This window comes from Peromyscus californicus, unplaced genomic scaffold, assembly GCF_007827085.1.
Source record: "Peromyscus californicus insignis strain IS unplaced genomic scaffold, ASM782708v3 Scaffold_17__1_contigs__length_78620276, whole genome shotgun sequence".
Lineage (NCBI taxonomy): Eukaryota > Metazoa > Chordata > Mammalia > Rodentia > Cricetidae > Peromyscus > Peromyscus californicus.
In genome coordinates, this window is record NW_026294469.1 from 58,240,888 (window position 1) to 58,255,945 (window position 15,058).

At 39.7% G+C, this 15,058-nt stretch overlaps 1 protein-coding gene across 22 annotated transcripts in view; it reads left to right on the forward strand.

The window, feature by feature from the left end:
* The window catches only part of Tcf4 (transcription factor 4), a 347,519-nt gene that overhangs the window by 223,025 nt on the left and 109,436 nt on the right, over positions 1-15,058 (forward strand). For 11 of the 22 annotated variants that reach the window (XM_052742440.1, XM_052742441.1, XM_052742439.1 and 8 more), the window contains 2 exons: positions 28-157; positions 645-694. The exons of 4 other annotated variants lie outside the window; for them this stretch is intronic. In XM_052742440.1, coding sequence (XP_052598400.1) covers positions 28-157; positions 645-694 — 180 coding nt within the window. The remainder of the gene's footprint in view (positions 1-27; positions 158-644; positions 695-15,058) is intronic. 7 more of the 22 variants (XM_052742429.1, XM_052742433.1, XM_052742437.1 and 4 more) reach the window with 1 other exon arrangement.

The following is a 15,058-nucleotide window of genomic DNA, read 5'->3' on the forward strand; positions in this document are numbered from 1 at the left end:
TTTTGTTTGTTTGTTTTCACCTTCTAGCAGAGTCTCCTTGGAGGGGACATGGATATGGGCAATCCAGGAACCCTTTCGCCCACCAAACCTGGCTCCCAGTACTATCAGTATTCTAGCAATAACACCCGGCGGAGGCCTCTTCACAGTAGTGCCATGGGTAAGGCCCCTTTCTGTTTGAATGCCTGGAGTCTTTATTAAATTCACTTTTAAAAAATGCCATCCTACCCCTACTTTGCCCCAGAAAGGACAACCCCCATTTCCCCATAACACTGAGTCAGCCCTCAGCTTGGTGTCTTTTCCATCCCCCAGGGATTATGGTAACAATTTACACAGCAAGATAACTTTTTAAATGTTTGCTTATTTCAGTGTGTCACTTGGCTGTGCACACAAGAAAGCTTTGTCTTAAAACACAGAGCCGTCCCAGGTAGATAGATCCAGTCTGGTAGATTTCACCAGGAAAGCGGAATTTGAATTCTGGTAGAATGAAGCATGAAACAGGAGGGAGAGAAAGCTAGAATGCCTACCCTGCTCTCAGTTTCCTCTCAGATACTAAAGCCTCTTCTTGGTTTACTATCTTTTCCTTTGGAGAACTGGGCATGTGGGAGCTCACAGCTTCTTCGTTTTTTGTTTTTGTTTTTTTTCAGAGGTGCAGACAAAGAAAGTCCGAAAAGTCCCTCCAGGTTTGCCCTCCTCAGTAAGTACTGCCTGTTTTTGCTCCATCCTGTGTCCACTGCGTTCAGTTTGGTATCAGTAGAAGGCAATAGAAGTCAATGAGGTTCCATGCGCCCAGAGCTGTGTGTGCATCTAGAATGTGGAAGAGGTAGAAAGGACCAGCTACCTGACCCTTGCTGTGGTGATTAATTGCCCCTGCTGGAAGGCTGCGGGCTTATGTTGGTAGTCAGCAAGTTAAGCTCTGAAGAGAGCCTTGAAAAGGCACCTCAACTTGCAGAGCTTTACCTGTACAGGGCTTTGGAGAGCATGAGTATTAGTTTCATGTGTTGGTTAAATTCTTTGTCAGTATTATGATGATTTATGGATTTGCATGCGAAAGGAGATTTGTGGAGCGGATTTAGGGAAAATTTACATGGGTTTCAGCCCAGAGTGCAGGGAGAATGTCTCTATTTTCTGAAGAGGTTGATGAATAAGGACTGCCAAGGTGGTCACTGTTTGCAATGTAATGCTAGGTGAGGATAGAGGAATCCAGCTGTAACCAAAGCATTCTGGGCATTCTTAATACCTGGAGCTGTGTCTGAGGCTGCTGTGATGCCCCAGGCCCCAGGCCCCAACCTAGGAAAAGTTGGTTGTGATCACAGGAAATGCATGACACATTGATTTGAGTTCATGCATTTGCAAATTTTTTGTCCTAGGAGGTATTTAATTTGTTTATAACCGATCCATTGCTAGTAATTTTCTCCTTATGTAAAATTTTAAAAAAAATATTTCCTGTCTTTTTCATGTTTCCTTCTCTTTTTTTTCATCCTTCCTTCCAGGGTTGTACATGTAAAGACAGTTTTAAATTAATCTTCTAGTATGTAAAAAAAAAATGACTAATGGGCCTTATAAGTTCTTACACTTTAAGACAAAATTATATTTAGATTTCTGAGAATGTATTACCAATCAGTGCTCTCATTGGTTCGATTTCATTTTTAGGAAATTGGAAGAATAATGGGGTTTGCAGATGTGCTAGATTAATCCACACACCTGTGTATTTGACTTGATTTCGGTTCAGCTCATCCAAAAAAATTATTAAATGAATGTATCAGAATAAGTCTTATCAAAAAACCCCACAAATTTTGTATGCTGATTATCAGACTTGATAATGTTGAAGAAGCACCACAAAATTAGCCATAAATATGGAAAAATATTGTGTAAATAAAACTGCCAATGGCATATAAAATAGTCATTTTAGAATATCAATATGTCACTTAAAACTGTACCATGTTGTTATTTCTTGAGTTTCTATATTTTATTGAAATTGGCTGTTTTTGTAGGCACATTTTAAGCTTGGAGTTAGTGGTAGAGTTAATGTAGATGAAATTTTTGATTTTAATAGTTTTAATGACAGCTTCAAATGATAAAGTCCTTGAAGCTGTTTACATTTTAAACATAACCCTGATAATGCTAAATACATTAAAAGGGCCTAAACCTATCTCATGCCATCTATGCCTAAGGTTAAAATAAATTTTGAGTGTTTTTGTTGTTGTTTGTTAGTTTTTCGGGGGTTTTTCCACTGCAAAAAAAATTTGCAGAAATCTTCATACTTTCTTAGGAGTTCTTGAAGTATCTATGATGTTACTAATTATCAATAGTTACAAATATTTAAATATTTTTTTCTCTAGTTAGCTGGTCTCTACAAAAACATTTTCAAGGGTTTTTATTGCTGTTGGTGGCACATCCCTTACACTATGCTCAGAAAACAGAAAATCTTTTTCTTCTAACACATGACAGTTCAAAATTGGAAATTTGTTTATATTATTCAAGTTTTGGGTTTTGATGGACAGTCAGTTTAGGATGAACTCTTGTGAGAGAACATTTCGTGGTTAAATGTCTTAATGGCCCCATGGGATACATTGATAAATAGCCCTTCTTCAAAAGACAAGAAACAAGATGAAAATTCAGCGAAGGTTTAAGCAGAAAGAAGGAGATAGGTTTGAACAGTTGTGCACTCTAGTTTCCTCTTTACTTGGTAAGTCTAGAACATCTCGGGTCTCTTGCAGTTGCAGTTTGGTTAGTGTACCCTAACTTTGTTGTGTCATTCTATTACTGATAATGAGATCCCACGCCTTGCCATCATAAAAAAAAAGTGTGTATTTTTACTTGATTTTAGGAAACAGCCTGTGCTAGACACTATAGCAGTCTGGCTCCAACAGGTCTAGGTTTCTGTATTTTTAGATCTCTCTCTCCCTTATTTTTAAGTTCAAATAAAATTATGAAATGTGTCTGACTCAAGATACTTCTAAACCTTGCTTCAACATATTCTTGAGTATATGTGTAGCACATAGTAAAGAACGGGGTTAGCTTTCTTTCACAGTGATTAGATTAGATGAAGGCATTTATGTTCTCTTAGATAGATATTGACCATGGTAGATAGGAATAAATCTATCTCAGTCTATTGTGTCAACTGATGCCCTGCCCCCAGTGAAATGGACCCTCTCTCTTTCATAGATAAGCGGAGGAACATTTCCAGTGTGGTATCCCATAGTCACATATTGTGGTACGATTGTGAGAAAGAGGTGGACTTCCCTTGCTGTCAAGAGGCTGGTCCTTTCAGGCTATCTGGGTCAAGGAGGTGGGGAGAATCCCCTAGCTTTGTTTAAAAGCTGTGCTTTGGCTTCAGAGAGAGGGAAGGGGAGGGAGGCAGAGGGGGAGGGGAGCGAGAAAGGGAGGGAGAGAGAGAGACACACAGACAGACAGACAGACGGACAGACAGACTGACAGAGACTTGGCTCAATATTGTGTCATAGTTTTGGTGGGAGGCATGAGCATGCATTTGTACTGTATGCCACATCTAGAGACCTCGAGTCACCCTGAAGGCTTGACATAGGATGGTATAAGAATCATCCACAAGGCTTACAGTCTTTAGCACCACAGAGGAAGAGAAGACAGGCCCTCTGGAGAACAGAGGTCTGGAGCGCTGTGTAGGGTACTTTGATTGTTTAAGGAAAGACTGTGGAAAATGATACTTGTTCAGAGAGCCCCACTTCCTGTTGTCAAACGTTGTCCTGGGCCATGTCCCACTATTTCCTAGCCTTCCTCTTCTGAAGGGACTTCAGGAGTAAAGCTGTGTGTGTGTGCTTGAGGCTACCACTTATCTCGAATTTCTAACCTTTTGAATCTACACGTGAACTTGTTGTCTATTCAGAGCTCCATGTCTCGATTTTTCTACTTTAAAGCATATTTCCTCATGATCTGGGTACTTTGCAGCTTTACTACCCTTTCCAGCAAGTTTCTTGTTTGTGAATAGCTTAGTAATCATACACATTGAGTTGTGCATTTATGCAAAGAAAAAAAAGGCACAATATTAAATTATAGCTTAAGAGAAATGATCCATGCTTTTTTTTTTTACGAGAAATTATTGTGATAGAATTAAAATCTAGAAAGTAACAATTTCTAAGTGTACTGTTTAAAAAGATTCTTATGAAATGCACAGAAAATAAAAGAGGAACAGATGTCATTTGGAAATTTTATTGTGCACACTAGCATGTAAACATACAAAGCCTTGGTCATCAAATTGAAATTATGTGTGTTTTATCAGCAAGTGTGAAGAAGAGGTACAGCTTTGTATTTCAGACATTTGTGGAGTTGGTCTCCATTTTAATTGTGAACTTCTCCATAGGCTCATTCAGGCTTTTGGGAGGGAACATTGTAAGATTTTGGAAATACAAAGGTTTACCCTAATATCTATTTTATGACTTCTGTCATCTCCAGGGAGATCTTCACAAACTGAGTTGTTCAGTAAAGTCTAATTTCCATGCTAAGTTGTAGTTTTGTTTTATTTATTTATGTTTAATTCAGGAGGATCTGGCAAGCTTTAAGTGGTCAGAGATAATTTTGGATGCACAGATCCTGAGGAGAAGATTCTAAAATAAGCTTGGAACATGTCCAAGAAAATTTGAGGCATGAGTGGCTCCTTAGGTGGATTTGAGAAAACAAAACTGTAGCATGTATTTGGTACCATTTGATATCCCCAAGGAACATGAATTCTTAGGGAAAATAAAATCTTTAAGTCTGGACTTAACTATATTTTATAGAGAGTTTATCAGATACATCAATGAAAGTAGATAATACTAACAGTGTTAATTTTCTTAGATATTTTCCATCACATTAAAAAATCATTTGAGTGTTTTATATATGCTATTGAATCCATACTTCAAAGTATTTCAGATTTTTTTTTCTCCTCAGATGCTTAAAGAAATCTCAAATGATTTCTCAAGAGTGTTATAAGGCAATCATAGACACACTGTTTTGTATCTCATGGTGCATTTTCATGTCAACACATTTTAACCTGAGCAGTAATACAACCCCTTTTAAGATGGCTGTGGCAGTATTAAACATGTCATGAGTACATTGAGCATGGGCCATTTGGACTTGGGCTTGTATGGAGAATCTAGAAGCACCCAGTATGTGATAAGATATAACAGAAGGTGTCTTCAAGGTCCTTTCCTGTAGTGATACAAGCAATTGTAATGGTTTACATTAAAATGTTAGGTCAGCTCATAGAATCAACTCTGAATTTAGTGTGCTCATATTCTAGCTAAAGATACTAAAATAGGAGATTTGATTATATAAATAAAGCCAATAAATTATAAAAATATATAGGGAGGAAGGAGATTAAGGTAATGCAATTAAACCATGCAAATAAGACAAGAAGCATTCGCCCAGCTTATATAGCATATATAACACAGCAGTGGGGACACTGTGAAAACTGGGAGACCGTTCATCACTAAGTATTTATTTGTTCATGTAGTGAATGCAGGATTCACGAATCCAGCTGTGGGCTTTAAGTTCAGTGATGCGTTCTCTGGAAATCAACCTCATTCTCTCCATTGCTTTCAGAGGCTAAATACAAAGTTCAGTTTTGTATGAGATTCTCAGATAGGAAATAAGTACAGGAAGGTCTTTGCATTGGGGACTCATTAGTTCAGAAAGCACACACAGGAAATATGCACCATCACCATTTGGCATTTGGCGTTCCGTTCCAGTCTCCCAGAAGTTTGCTAAAAGATTTCTGTATTGTCGAGAATTTCAGAATACTTCTTAGAACTTTAGAACACAATCTCCTCCCTTCTTCAAAAAGAGACTTCTGGTGTGCATATTTTAAATATAAAGAAAGGAAGACATGTAAGTGGCGGTGGGGAGGGGGAGCAAAAATCAAGGCTCTCTGTTGAGGGCAGATTTGTGTATCTGTGAGCTGTTCAAAGGTTATCTTTGCAAATTAAAAAAGTTAAAAACCTCAGAGGAAACAAGACTATTCATTCCTCCAACCAGAGGAGTATTTGTGTATGTGTCTGATTTATCTTGTCAGCTGGCTGCCTTAAGGTAGGCATGAAACACCATGCCCTTCCCCTTTCCCAGTGTGTGAGATTATTTGTAATCAAGTTTTCCAATTCAGTGTCACCTATTAAGATTTATTGGGACTTCTTTAAGAGTTCAGCAGCCAGAACAATACATCTGCACTCACGTGTTAAGGAAGGAGAAATACATTTTAGGGAGCTCTTATTTTGCACTTTCTTTTCTCATTTTCACTGAAGAGTGTAATTTGGTGTGGAAATTTGGACTCTTAGTGGTTTAATTACAGAAATCTAAGAACTGGCTGCAAGGCTCCTTTACCTCAGAAAAGAGAATGGTCCCAGGACTTTCATGTATTTTGCACTTAGAAAGCTTGTTTTGAAGCATCTGGCTTCTCTCTGGATTTCTTGTCTATGGACATCTATAGATGGGGACTTGATATTTAGTTGGAAGCCATTCCGTTTTAGCTAGCAAGAGTTCACTGGCTGTAGCAGTCTTACATCCTAACAGAGCAAAATTGTTTCCCTGTCCCAGTTAGTGACAATGTCTGCATATCCAAGATGTATTTTCTTCCTTTCACAGAATTTCAAAAGTTTTTATTTGAAGTCATGAATTAGAGGTAGACCTTGGGGGGCTAAATACAATTTAGCAGTGTCAGTGATTCTAAAAGAATGAGGAGTTTCATCAAAAAGAGCAAAGTTGTATTTTCCTGAGGCAGAATAGCTACAGCTAGACTGTTGACAGACACCTGCTTTGTTTCTTTTTAAAAGTAAATTGCATTGAATTAAAAAACCCACATTTCAAAGGAATAGCCTGGGTCTGTATTGTCCGGGGTGTGTTTGTGTAGCCACTGTGTTCCTTTTCAAAGAGCAGGAACTTTCATAAAATGCGGGCAAATTCTGTAGTTTTAAATACTCGATTATTTGATCTAAGAACAGCAGCATGCGAATGGTTGTGTTTTCAGTTTCAAAGCCCGCTGCATAGGCGGAGCAGGCCCGGCCGCCTTTCACTTGAGCACATGGTCCCTCTTCAGGGACATGAAGGTAGTGCAGGCGATTCCTTGGGTCCCACCTCAGAGCCCCAAACCGGAATGAGCTGTGTTCTGTCCAGGTGTCTAAATTTCAGTCCAAAACGAATGTGAAAGCTATATTTTTGCAGAAGAATTTTTTTTTTTTTAAAAAAAATTATCTCTCAGCAGCATAGAAGCACCACCATTGCAAGCTGCAGGATTAATTCAGTACGTTGCTAGGAAGGGAGCTGGTCTGCAAGCATTCACTTCCAGGGTACTGGGAGGAGGTTCTGAGTGTGTGAAGTTTCACTAAACGTGTTTTGATTATTCGGTAGGGGAGGGAAACAGGGGCATGCCTCGGCTTTGCGGCCCTGTCCTCAAAGCGGACTGTGGGAAGATGCCCTGGTGTGCTGCCATGTTGGTGCTGACTGAAGAGCGCTTCCTTACGAAGCGTGGATTCATAGTAAAAAGACGTGTTTTCTCAGAAAAAAAATGAACCTTGTAGTACATTCAGTCATGAAAATTGGTACCATTCATCACACACACACATAGAAAACTGATCACCATCACCGCTTGCTGTTGCCAGTTAAGAGATTTTATAACAACGCTGTTTTGGAACAATTATTTTGATATCATCTGTGAAAGAGGATCTGCCTGCCTGCAGCATCCTCCCTCCCAGCCCATATCATTCTAAATATGCCTCCTGGATTATACTTATAATAATATTGTAATGGCTTTCATTCTCCTGATCGGCACAGTATATCATTATATCATTAGCTGCTATGAGAAGGCGGTTTCAAGTAGGTGGCTGGTTCTTAGCGGTAATGTTTTCAAGTAACCCCGTTTGGGGAATTGGGCTATTGCACAGGTGCTCAGGTGTATTAACATGGGGCTCAATACTATTTCCTGGCTTTGCTCATTATGAAACGAACTTCGAGGCACAAAATAATTCAATCGCAAGTCGTGTATAAAACCAACGCTGCTGTTGGAACAAACTTTAGTGACTTGACATATTAAGAGGGGAATCGAGGCATGACTGAGGAGGTACAGGGTATTCCGTTCATTTCTCAGTGCACGGAAGCCGAGAGCTGAGTGTGCACAGCCTGGTCATCATCGTCGCCGTCGTCATCAGACTAGGAAGGAAACCAGTTGCAGGGACTGTTGTACTGGTTGAAAATGTGATAGGCCATAGCTTCAAGTTCCGCCACTTGATACTCAGGCATATGCTTTGGAAGTGAAATTTTGCTGCGGAAAGCTTCTGGGTCCCTCGCTTAGTACCTTGACATAAAGTTTATTTGTCTAGGTACCCAAGATAGCGGTCCATATTATCAATGGCCTCATTGATACATGGGCAAAATGAAATGAGATTCAGTGTATTGATTGTAGGTCGATTGGCGATTATTTTACAAGCAAACCCCATTTTGCTTTCCTTTTAGAAAACCACATCCACATGTTTGTTGGTAAAGGGTAGAGGACCCCCGTGTACTTGAGACTTCCCAAGGGGAGGGGAAAGTGCATGTCCTCATGCATCCTCGTTCTCGCATGTGTTCCCTTCTTCTTTTGTATTTTGTCAAATTTACTTTCCCACCGAATTGAAGACTCGATGCTCCTCCATGCAGTGTATGTATGTATGTGTGTGTGTGTATATATATATATATATATATATGAGACTTGGTTGTCAGCATCACCTTATTGGTTCTTCCTTCTTTATGCAACTTGATGTGGTGTCACTGGTGTTTGAGCATGACTGGCCTTTTAAGAAAGTCTTTTATTAAAAAGAAATAAATACCCCATATAACACCACAAGTGGACTTTTGTTTCTTTAAACTTCTTATTGTCCGATTAGTCACTTGGGTGAAGTAAGGCATATGCTTGTGGTCCGTCCCATACAAGTTATATACAGCACCTCTGCATGTGACTCGCAAGCTTATTTCCATTGGAATGCATCTTGGGATAACAGAAAAGGAGCCTGATAGTACCAGCCCTTTCTAACTTGATGCTGGATTTCCTGGACTCGGGGCTCTTGGTAGGTCACAAACCTGGGTATGTACATAATGAGTGCCTGTGAGAACATGATGGCAGTGTACTAAAGGCAGTGTACCCCTCATCACAGGTGTAAGTACTGTATTACATCATGCAATCCTATAAAACTCATAAGGCGGGTGCAGCTGTTTACATCTGGTAAAGAAGCAGAGGTGTTTAGAGAAGGGGAGCATTGCCACAGCCATGTAGCATGTGTGTGGCAGAACTGTGCTTAAGATCTGCACAGGCTTTCTGTAATTCCTGTGTCCTTAACCAAGACTCTGTCCCTGCTGCATACAGCAGCTATTCAGCACCCTCTGTAGTGCGGAAAAGCTCTGTACACCAAGGTCATTGTTAACTTTGAAAGCATTTGGCAAAGGGCTAGGGATGTACCTCAATAGTAAGTACTTGCCTAGCATGCACAAGGCCCCTAGTTTGATCACCAGCCAGCCCTCGCCACCTTAAAAGCATTTGACTACCCAGATAAAATTAAAATGTCAAGGCTTACACCTCCCCGGAAGCTGACCCTCCATTCCTTAATGTGGTCCTGCACGCAATCGCTGTGGAGTGGCTCCATGGGGAAAGGCTAGCACCCAGGGGAGAATTTTCTGAAATGGAGACAAGGTGGTAGAGTCATTGAGGCATGGGGACTGAGCAGCTTACCTGGAGTGCCCTGTACTGCTTACTAGCCACACACAAGACACATGTATGCAGTTGCTTGTTTGTGGTATCATTAATACAGTTGCACTGGAAATGTAAGCAACCAGGTAGCTACCCTTCTTTTAGCATTTGAGGAGAAATAATCTGATAGGATAGCTGAGGTAAGACCTGGTCACATCAGAACAGAGACTCAGCTGCAGGCAGAACAGCACCCTGCATGGGTCACTTGTTTTTATCTGAAATTAGGCATTGCTGCAGACACTGTTTGTGTCCCTTCTTCTCGGCCTTGCTAAGTCTTCAGTCAGCCATCTGTAATCATGAGCCATATAGCTCTGTATAGGTGCCGTCAGAAGTGTATGCTGTATTGTTGCTCTGGTGGGGAGTGGGACAGGAGGCTAAGATGTCTTCCCAGTAGTTCTCCTGGTCTTTTGTTCTCTGCTGGCGTTTGTTTATATCTAAGTCAGCCCTGCCTCTAAGTGACTCAGGGATGCATGGTTTTTGTTTTTTGTTTTTTTTCTCTCATAGTGTGTGAGTGGTACTCTGAAATCAGTCAGAAACCTGCTTCCTCCTGAGTGGTGCACAGGCCACGTTTGTAGGTGTGACTCCCGTTCCCAGCCCAAGTGATGGCTCTAGCCTGGTCTTTTAACTATATCCGGCTAGATAAATGTGTGTGGAGCATCTGGGTCTTGGTGACCTGCCTGGCCAGCGTTTCTCTTAGAGAGCAGAGTTAAATGTCTTTAGGACAGGTCAGGTACATTTCTGACATTAAATGTGTCTGTATGTTTCTACTGGTACTTTAAAGCAAAGCTGAAGATTGCCAGATTTGCTGAATTATTGTAGTGTGTGTGTTCTCAGTGCCACTGTTGAATTCTGAAAAGAAACAGTAAATTTGTTCATCACCTATGAGAAACTAAAAACAGTTAAAACTAAAACAAGAGCTGGTTAGTGAATCTTAAGGAATAAATCTTGTACAGGTGCTGGGGCTTGGGAGGAGCCTGGGCTCAGCATTCTAAGATGAATGCTTTGCCCGGGCAGTTTAATTTTGCGGGAAAACCAGGCAGCCGGTTCAGTTCCCCAGGAAAGGTCTGTGGCTGGTGAGCCCCGGCCAATGGAGCAGTGTTTCACCAAGAATGGTTGTCCTCCAGGGAAGTTTCTGGGTCCGGCGTACTTGTCCCTTCTTTTAGAATCATTACCACCTTGTGGGTGACAAAAGATAGTGGCTTTCTCCAAACTTCATCGCAGTTTGGCTTTTCATGGAGAGTACTCCCCGGCGGTGGATGGCATGTGTTCCTCCCCGAAATGATTCCTGTTTGTGCAGCAACGGCAAAGTTCTCCACTCACAGTTCATTTATGATTCTGATGAGAGTGTTTTTTCAGGAAACACACATTTCACTTTTTGACCTAGGAGCATCTGTTAGAATTTTTTTTTTTTAATACTACTTTGGCATTCTGAAAGTGTTAATGTCTTTCATATCTGTTTAATGCTATTTAGGGATATTTATGATCACCTCTTGGTTACTCGGGGTAAAGTATGTCGCAATTTTTTTGAAACAGACAGGAAAGCATTCACATGAGGAAACAGATTGCTTTAAACATGTGCTTCCTGTGACAGTAAAAAGAACAAATTAGATTTAACACTGTGTAATGAATGCAGAAATGTGTACATTGAAGCTTTTAAAAGCTTTATGTTCAGTTTCGGTCACAACAAAAAGTGAGTCACCTGAAAAAAAAAAAATGGAAGCTGACCCTGGTATCCTCAGACTGTGCAGTGCCCGCCAGCTGCACCCCTCCCCTTAGCCTTGACGTTCACAAAACAGCATGTTCGTGCTGAGAAGAACGAGAAAGAATGATCAAGGTATTCAGAGATGATGTGCCGTTCTGTTCTGATCCTGTGCGCTGAGTGCAGAGAAACCGGCATGTATTAGGAGGGAAAGATTTTTGCTACCATCTTACCACACCCCCAATAAGTAACGAAATAAACAAAAACAAACAAGCAAAAAAACTTTTTTCCCTGAGCCCAAATATTCCCCTACATTTCATGGAATGAAAAAAAGAAAACCTGATACTCACTCGCTAGCATTTACTACAATGTAATTATTTAAGAAAAAAGCTCCTTATGTAATTCAGTTTTCCCATGCAAGCTGGCCTGCAGGGAATGACTAGAATCCAAGGTCATATTTCTAGTTAGATGCAAACGCTGAACAGAGGGCGTGAATCCTATCCCCAGCAGAAGAGGCACCAGTGGCCATTTCTTCCTAGCCCTCGAAAATGATGTCTTTCAGTCTCCTGTGTTTTCACAGCTAAGGTTTGTGGCATGCACACCACCTCTCTGGCCAAGGAGGACCAGGACAGAGCCCCTCAGGGGAGGGCACATAGTTTGGGGACATCTGACTCTCTTACAGCACATACTGAGGTACTAATATCAAAACAGACTGCTTGTCGTCGCACGGTGGGGTGGTGCTTTTTTTGGCTGCCGTGGTCAAAATGAAATGGGCAAGCTGTAGTCCGCTTGGCATCCGAATGGGCTAAGGGAAGCTGGGAAATGGGAGTCAGACTGTGAAGGCAAGTAACAGCCAATGGTTAACTTCCTTTTTGTGTGTCACTTGGCAGAGAGGAGACTGACAGAGATTTTTTTTTTTAGCGTGGGTGAGAGTTCAGAGCCCTGGGAAGAGCCGGCGAAGCTGTTATTGTGTTTTCTCGTACAGTTGACTTATGTTGATTTCTTGAGGCCACTACAGATGTTCCAGCAGCCAGCTTCAGGAGATGAGTGCCTGGCCATCAGGTCAGACTATGGATGAAAAGGTGATCAGAGGAGAGTTGGTCCACAAAAAACCTTGCTGCCGATCAGTAGGCAGTCCTGGGGAAATTCAATTCTCCAGAAGGCAATTACATGCCAAAGCATAATACCGTGCACGTCAGGGGATGCTCCCAAGTGCACAGACACCCAAAGATATTTTTAAATTATCACCATTCCACATCCCTCATTTCACATAAAAGATTCAAATCAGTTTTGGACTCTGCAAATGCAGGACTAAAATTGCCAGATTAGATTCTGCTAAAATGACCTCCTGCCTTTTGGGGAGGCTATTGCTCTTTGGTTAGCCACACTATAGCTTTGAAGATTCTGGGGAAAGTGTTGTGGAGAATTTCTAGCCTTTTCACAATTTCCCTCGTATTTCTGTGTTTGCAGAGAGCTACTCCCCAAAGGCGAAAAGAGCGACTTGCCATCTTGAGGAGTGAATTGCATGTTTAGGGAACACCAAATGGTCTCAAAGTTACTCTGGAATTTTCAATATAGATGATTGCTTTCAAATACTGTTTATTCTTCTCAAAACTTCCAAAACGTTTACATAAGATATCAGGAAGGTGACCAACTCCGACAACCCCAGAGCAGGGAAGGAGGCTTAGAAATAGAATACCATTTGTCTGATAATTAGACAGCATCTCTTAAGAGTTCGAGAGAATTCTGATTAACCTTTCTGTTCCCACATTCTCACATGAAATTAACACACCTTTTAAATTATTATCTAGTATTTAAACACTATTTTTTTAGTGTTCTTAATGCAACAGGTCCTAGAGACACCAAAAGTGTGGTGTTGGTTTCAAAAAAACTTCATTTTTCTTACATTTTAAATGTTCTGTTTGTGCAAAATTTCGAGAATCACCATAAGGGCTTCTTTGCATTTTTAATTTAGTAACTAACATATGAATAAATTTGCATATTAATTAGTTGCAGATTAAATCATGCATACATAATTGCCTCCTTACTGTGTTTAATGTTTGTCAAAATCTCCAGCCTGGTTTGATGGATGTCGTATGAAAGATTACAATTTGATGTACCCTTGGAAGTATTTACACCAATAATGCTACATTCTTAATAGCAGAATTCTCTAGTTATATACAGTTACTAATAAACATGTAAGATAGGTACATGTCCCTTTGACTACATTTTTTCTTTGCACCAAATCATTTACTATTCATAATCATTAATGCATCTCCTAATTATACAGCATATGTCTGTTAACCCTTTAGTTGCCAATATTCCAACAGTAGCTTCTTTCTTTTCCTTGTTCTCTAAAGAAAACCAAGTATTTGATAGAATTCAGATAACACTATTAACTTTTGTTTATTTCAGTACTGCTATATAGACACAGCTCCTTGGCCACTTATTTTAACATCCAATTAAGAATTATATGAGCACTTTATATTTTCTAGTTAAAGATCAACCAATGACCTATAAATATGGACCTTATAGCTGCTGAATTTCCCTCTTTTATCAAGTGTGAGAATAATTTGTGCATTTCAGATACTTTGTAGTCCATGGATATAACAAATATATATATTGATAGCACATATATTTTATTTAAGAATATAATTAATACAAGTATAATTATTTTTAATATTTTATTCTGTCCTGAATGTTATAATAAATTTAGTGTCGGGTCAAAAAGTGACTGATTATTTTGTAATACTTCTGAGATCTTTACATTTGAAAATGCCTGTAACATGGATGTTCTTCATTTGACATAGTGGGAGAACATCATTAAATAATTTTTTGAAATTAATTCTTCAGTTATTTGATTTTTGAAGCTTTATTTCATTCATGTAAAAAGTAGACTGACTAGCTTTTCCCTGCTTTTTTAATATCTAAGCTGCTTATCACACTATTATCCTACATTAATGAATATTCCTACTGTGTAAAATATTATCCAAAATGAAGGTGTTGATGTCATTTTAATGTGAAATTTACAGTTAAACTCATAACACACAATGAGAAATAATGTACACAGTTCTGCTCCAATCTTGTTCAAGGTTACTGAGCCTTTTTGGTTTAAGTATACCTTTTTAAATTAGCTTTAAATTTAGATTGAGAATCTGGAAAATATTAATTCATTTGGACACTATCATTGGGGGAAACGGGAAACTAAGGCACGGGCCTGTTATACTGCTTCAGTTGTATAAGGACTCGGTGCAGGAGTGGCGAAAGATGCGTTTTGGGAAATCGCTTTTAAATAGGAGAACTTGCTGACACATTGTGTATTCTGCAGCGATCCTGACATTTGACTTGTACCTACTCACTGCCGAGTGTGTCGCAGTTATATGCCTCATAAAAATACAGAGATTAAAATGAGGCAAAAACATCAATAGCCGATTTCCTGTATTTGAATCTGACATAGGATAAATCATATCCCTTGGTTGCTTACTTCAAGAACGTTTTCTTTCTCTTTACAAGGCCAAAAAACAAAGCAAAACAAAGCAAAGCAAAACAAAAAAACTAGTTATTGATTTAGCAAAACATCATTTTGCAGCATGAAATAGCACATTAAATTATTTAGCAATGTGAAAATGAAGAGAAAG